Here is a 7069-nt window from a genome sequence, read left to right on the forward strand (position 1 = left end):
TTAACATTGCTTAGTCACTATGAAAATAACAACCACAATGTGATGTGGATCTTGCAATAGTGTTTGAGACACTCGTTATAAATTATGGTATCCATCTTGATGGATGGATGACACTATAATTATAAATAGTAGCCTAGGCTCCATTGCCATGCATTTTACGAATGTAATAGAAGGTAATCACATGTATTTGCAAATATTTTCATGGTTTCCTATGACATATTCAAGCAAAATGTGCAAGAATAATATTTATTATGAGAGTAAAATATTTTAGTGAACAACAACAATGAATGCTTCGGAGGAGCAAGTTCTAGTACGGCTGATGCCTTATAGCCATATGTGTAGACTTCAATTTATGTAGGATAACACTTTGAAGATAATCACCAATATGGTGTAGATCTCGCAGTAATAGAAAACGTAGTGTGACTATTGTCAGTAGATGTTTATAATTCTATTACCTTATGTTATGCTAAATGTATAAAATCACTTTGAAGGCAATTGTTTGTCAAAATGACATGGTGTAGACCTTGCCGTAATATTGGATAGTCTACAAAATTTTGCAGTAGATGCCAATATTATCTTATGATATCTTGAGGTAGTCACATCTAAATATTAATATTCAAAAGAGCACTTTGAAGGTAATCATCTTGTAAAACTAACAAGATGTAGACCTCACAGTAGTGATGAATAATCTGCGAATTGTGCAGTAGATGTCATCAATACCTTATGATTCACAAATAAAAATTTAGGCTATATACACATTAATATTTGGAAAAGCACGTTGAAGATAATCATCTTGTCAAAATGACAAAAACGTAGATCTCACAGTAGTGACGGATAATCTGCGAAATATGCAGTAGATGCCATCAAATACCTTGTGATTCACAAATATATTTTAAGGTAATCCAACACTATAATTTCATGTGAGTTTACATCAATATTTGCAAGAAAATATATATTTATTTGCCAAAATAAAGTTGTTGTACACAGTTACATGTTATAGAGATTGCATGAGGCAAACAAATTAAACATGTAACATCTTTTTTCTTCTTCAACACCTTACAACAAGTACACGAACTAAACCGGAGAACCAACCAAGTCTGATGACTTATATGCAAAATACTGCAATGCATGTGTACTGTATGTATTAACATGAGAATATAGAAAATAGGAGGGTTAATTCAAAGAAATTTCCAGAAAGGATAAGGTTGCCCCACTTTTTCCTCATGTGCGGCTGCTAATGGAGATATTCACCGACGTTCTCATTTAGGAACGATGAACCAATTGATTCATAGTGCTCTGATTAGGCAAGCGCCGATGACATCAATGTTGCGGGGTTGCGTTCGTTGGTATTATGCGTGCTGGCCGATCGTCGCAAGGATCGCGTCGGAACGCCGAGGCCGTTGCGCCGCATTCTAGATGGAGCCGCCTCCATGCGGCATGCCGGAGGGCGTCCAACAACTTGGAGGCCGGGTCGTGGGGAGCCATGCCAACAGGTTGCGGCCTCGCGTGTTCCCGTCTCGTGCGCTGCCTGAGGAAGGAGCGCCACGCCTCCATGCGTCGGCCGGAAGGAGCGCGGTTGTTTGAATCAAGCGCGCAGTTCCACGTCGGGAGGAGACGCATCGTGGAGAGGGCGGCCAAGCCGTAGGTTGCGCGCCGCGCGCCGCCCCGCAAGGAGCCTGACCCGGATGGGTGCTGGCCGCTGTGGACTTCACCGACCGCCGTGCCATGAGCGGTCGTGGAGCGTGGAGATGCGTCATGCGTCGCCATGGCGTGGGGGCCGTGCCCAGTAACCGCCGGGAGCCACGGTTGCGGGTGGAGGCGCACGATGCGAACACCGGATCCGCGCTCGCCGCGTCGGCCTCTTGTTCTGAGGGCCGAGGGCCACCGCTTCATCAACGCCGGAGGGCGTCGCCCCCATAGCCGTGCATCGGTCTCGTAGTTCTTGTGCTCTGTGTCTGCTCTCGGTAGAGGCGTGCTGATAACGTGTGAAAGAATAAAAGAAAAGAGAGAGAACAAATGATGAAACAGTCATCTCATTGATTGAAGTTTTGGATATATATACCCCGGTACAAAGGCGGTTTACAAGGAGCAGTTGCCAATCTAAGCAACCGACATAAACAGGGATTATCTCCTAATTAATTTAATTAATTTATTCCTAACAAATATGTCGCAGTCCACGCTCCACGGATCAACTGAATATCTAGAGGTAGGTGGAGGGGCTCAGGGCGGAAGCCTTGGTTCGATTGGGGTCAAAGTGGCAAAAATAACAAGTTTTTATTTGAATGGTAAGTGTCAATTTTATTTTTAATTAATTTTTTTATTGTCGGATGGTAATAATTTTAGTTGCAAAAAATATTAGAACAGAATTGCTTCGTGTTTCATCTTTGGATTGTGGACATGGCAGTGGAGTTTTGAATTGGTAGGACTCGGCACTATTATTTCTTTTTCTTTTTTCGTGTTTCTCCATGATTGTACCTCATCCTTCGTGTGATTTTCGGTTTACTTTTCTCATATCTCGAACCATTTTGTATCTCTTGTTTTTTCTCTATTAATGAATTCGGCAGACTTTTCTCGACGACGGAGCAGCCGCGGAAGCGGCGGGGTATGTTTTGTTGTGGGGGCGTGACCTCTGTACGGCGGTGCGTCGCAGACAGAAAGAAGTTGGACACTGACAAGTGTCGCGCACCAGTTACACACGTGCCGTCTTTGGCGCAGAGAAGTTGGCCCAACGACGAAACACACGTCCCGGATGCGCGCGTGTCCATCACCGGCAACACATGTCATTCATGTCCTGGACTGGAACACGTCACTGTACAATATTATCCAGTCCAGCTCCGACACCATGAAACAGAATCATAATCCGTAGGAACAGCGACGCCTGCATCCGCATCGACTTAACCTAGACACGATCTTTTTTTTGCCACGTCAAGCTCCATTAGTTGTTCAACCCTGATAGTAAAATCTAGCTAGACACCAAACCATTTGCTGGGCGGGGCGGGAACCACAGCCTCCGTCTGGTCCGAGCCAAGTTGTTCGTCGGAGGCTTACTAAGGCTAAGTACTGCTAGTGGTGGTACTTAGGATATAATGTACACGTCGTCATGTAAGTAATGTACGGTACTAGGATAAGATTATGGGAGCAGTGGGGATTAAACAAGAGAGTGGGTCGCCGTCGACTTGGATGGATGGATGGTCAAGTCTAAGGGGTGGTGATGTCGTGGATGCTCTTGCGCTTGGAGTCGCGCGTGGCGGCGCTGGCCTGGCGGATGAAGTACTTCTGCGCGTGGCTGGCCACCTGCGTCGGCGTCCGGCTCCGAACCGCGAACCTCGAGATGTTCCTCCAGTCGCCCCGCCCGTACTTGTCCAGCCCGTCAAGGAACAGCCTGCGCATCCATCCACCACACACGAAGATAGAAGAAGCGTCAGTCAATCACTTTGCTTATTACGAACAAGGAGAATAGTCAAGGTGGCCGCGGCCGTGTCGCTGGCGGCCCGGGCCCGGGCCCGGGCCCGCGCGCCAGCTGGGGCCCAGTTCGTTGGCTTCTCCGCGCTTGAACAAAGAAAAGGAATGCGGAAAGATCGCCGGAAGAATCGCGAACCACCTCGAACAGCAACAGCGAATGGTGATTGATTGATGAACATGGATGTTTTGCTTTTTGGTAGTACGTACTTGTGCTCTTCCTCGGACCAGGGTATGCCGCGGCGGCGCTCCTCGCGGCGGGGCTTGCCGGCGCGGCGGCCGGGTGCGGCCACGGCTGTGCAGCCGTCGTCGTCGTCCCAGCAGTCGGGCGTGTCCACCGCGCCGCGCTCGATGAGGTCGACGTCGGCCACGAGCGCCTGGTAGTGCTCCCAGGCCTCCTGCGGGGTGCGGCCCGGGAGCCGCGCCGCGACGCGCTCCCACCGGTCGGGCGCGTGGTCCGGGAACGCCACCAGCGCGGCCTCGAACGTCTTGTCCTCCTCCTTGGCCCACGGCCTCCTCGCCGTCGTCGGCGCGGCCTGCTGGTAGTAGAAATCCATGGCCTCGGCGTCTCTCACTCCCTTCCCTCCTGACTACCGAGACGACGACACGACGCCCCGGCGCCAAGTGCGCGGCGCGGGTCAGGGCTCGGGGGTGGCGTTGCGTGTGCTGGTCGACGGTGCCGTGTGGGCTGTTTGTTTGTTTGGTTCGTTGCGCGTGGGAACGGAATTTCTCCTTTATAAAGATCGGCGACGGGGGCGCCCGGGCTCGGCTCTGCCGGAACCCGAACGGGGAATCCGGTGGTGGGTTCATTCAGCTGCGCGCGCGGGCGTACACGTTTTGGGCGTGCGGGCGGGCGGGCGCTCGGGTGGGGGTGGCGTGGCGCCCGACGGGTGACGCGTGTGGGCGCTGGACAGCGCGGCCGCGGCGGTAAAGGTGAAACGGAGGTCGGCCGGCCGGCCGGATGCAGGGAATAGAATATGGGGAGACGGTTATGGGTTTGCTGCTTCTGATGGGTTTTTCATCGGTTCCCTCGTCGGGGTTGAGTTTGGCGTGCGACGTTTCGGTTTGCTTGTGGAGAAAAGAGGGGGATGGCAAATGCAGTTGATGATTGGCAGCAAGAATAAGTTCGCTGTTGGGGGACGTTGCACCTGTAGCTCGAATCAACTGGTAAGGGGGGGTTGTACCTGTAACTCGAATCAACAGAGATTGCTGGTGTAACTTTGTCCGAGAATTGAAGAGTTGTCTGAGAATTGAAGAGTTTTATGTGTTGATCCTAAGTTTTTATTTGTTCATATGATATATGCTATTTTTAAGTACATTTTTATATTTTTTGTTATTTTAAATAAATCTATCTGAAATTATTTATTGAGGGAGAGTCCTTACATATAGCTACTTAATTGTTTGACTATTCATTTATCTTTACATATATCTTTTGAAAGTAGTTTGATGTTACTCTTGTGTTTCACTTATATCCTAAGAGTAAATTGTAAATGAATGAAATATAATAATTAAAATTATCAATGTACATTTTTTTGCTTAGTTGTAGTATCAGATTTGATTTAGAAACTAAAAACTATTGAAGTTTAACAATCATAATATTGGTCATACAAACAATTTATGAATGATTAGTATAAAAGAGAGAAATCTTTACATATAAATATATTATCTTGAACATCTTTTATAATTGTGAATACACAATAATTATTTTTCACATATAAAAACTATTGAAGTTTAACAATCACAATATTCATCTCTGTTTTAAGAAAAGAGCTCTAGCACCTTTGCAAATCCTTGCTTCCTTTTGTGAAGGGGCAATCTATTTACTTTTATGTTATTTACTTTACATGTCGAGTCAACTTTTTATTTCAATCTCTATCTATTACTCCCTCCGTTTCTAAATATAAGTCTTTTTAGAGGTTTCACTAATGTACTACATACGGATGTATATAGACATACTTTAGAGTATATATTCACTCATTTTGTTCCGTATGTAGACACCTAGTGAAATGTCTTAAAAGACTTATATTTAGGTACGGAGGGAGTAGTTGGCAAGCATCATGTGGTGGAAAAAGATCCAAACATATATATCCAATCAAATATATTTGATCATTAGTCGTTATTGTTGACAATTATCTTTATGATAAGTGTGTTGGGAGGTGAAACATTAAGGTCCTATCTTTCTCTCTGTTCGATGAATGTTGTTTGTTTTAAAAATATGATTTGAATATTACCAATCATAGAAGACTATATGATAATTGAGTATGTGAAGCTTTCACTTAGGCTTTGCTGCGTTGAAATTGTTTGATGACTAAGAACATATGTTGTTAAGTTTCAAGAGAATGCATTGTTTAAACCATGACATGTGAATTGATTGCTATTTTATCATGATGAGTTTTATGAGATTGCTGGTTATGATGATAGAAAAGTGACTGAAATTATCATTGATTAAATTTATACACTATGCTAGCATTCACACTTCATAAATTACTTATTTTATCATTTACCTACTCGAAGACGAGTAGGAATTAAGCTTGAGGATGTTGATATGTCTCCAATGTATCGATAATTTATGAAGGATTCGTGCCATATTTGCCCATGTTTACAATATTTTTATATGGTTTTGATGCATTTTATATGATTTAATATGGAACTAACCCGGACTGACGATGTTTTTAGCAAATTACTGTGGTGTTGTTTTTTGTGCAGAAAATAAAAGTTCACGAAATCGTGCGAAACTTTTTGACATTTTTTCCTGAAACATATAAGAAATATTACAGCGAAGAACCACCGGATGGGGGCCACCAGTTGCCCCAAGGAAACAGGGTGCACCCACCCCCTAAGGCACGCCCTATTACCTTGGGACCACCCCGTGGTTCCGTTTAGTGCGATCCAAATGCTGAAAATCCTATAAATAGAGAAATCCTCAAAAATAAACCAAAAAAATTCGCTCTGCCGCCGCAAGCCTCTATTCCGAAGTGATCTCATTCGTAGCCCTGTTTCGACAACGTGCTGGAGGGGAAATTATCACAAGAGACCATCTTCATCATCCCGACGACCTCCATGGCAAGGAGGGAGTAGTTCACCCTCGGGGCTGAGGGTATGTACCAGTAGCTATGTGTTTGATCTCTCTCTCTCTCTCTCTCTCTCTCTCTCTCTCTCTCTCTGTCGTGTTCTGAGATGTCATGATCTTGATGTATCACGAGCTTTGTTAATATAGTTGTATCATATGGTGTTCTTTCCTTGTTATCTTATTGTGATGAATTGAATCTTTCCCTTTGAGGTTTCGTTATGTGAGACTGAATATTGGATTTGAGATCACTTGATGTATGTTTTGCATGTAGGTACCCATGGTGACAATGGGGTATTTTATTGATTAACTCGATATATATGTTTTGATACTCAACTTGTGGATTCCCGAGGTGACAATGTGATAATCTATGCATACGGGCTGATACACATTCTTCTCCTACTTTCTCCTATAGAAATCTTGCGGTACTCTTTGAAGTTCTTTGTGTTGGATTGAATATGATGAATCTGAAATTGTTTGATGCATGTTGAATAATTAACCCAAAGATACTTGAGGTGGCATTGGAGTATCTAGGTGACATTA

General features: G+C 44.8%; 1 protein-coding gene across 1 annotated transcript; it reads right to left on the reverse strand.

Annotated features, from left to right (window-relative positions):
- Positions 1–2764: 2764 nt before the first annotated feature.
- On the reverse strand, positions 2765–4251 carry LOC123440490 (transcription factor DIVARICATA-like). The gene is made up of 2 exons (XM_045117054.1): positions 3670–4251; positions 2765–3382 (listed from the first exon to the last, which is right to left on the reverse strand). Exons 1-2 carry the CDS (start codon positions 4014–4016, stop codon positions 3199–3201), a joined length of 531 nt encoding a protein of 176 aa, XP_044972989.1. The 5' UTR covers positions 4017–4251; the 3' UTR covers positions 2765–3198.
- Between the last annotated feature and the right edge of the window lie 2818 nt (positions 4252–7069).

This window comes from Hordeum vulgare, chromosome 3H (genome assembly GCF_904849725.1).
Source record: "Hordeum vulgare subsp. vulgare chromosome 3H, MorexV3_pseudomolecules_assembly, whole genome shotgun sequence".
NCBI classification, from domain to species: Eukaryota; Viridiplantae; Streptophyta; class Magnoliopsida; order Poales; family Poaceae; genus Hordeum; species Hordeum vulgare.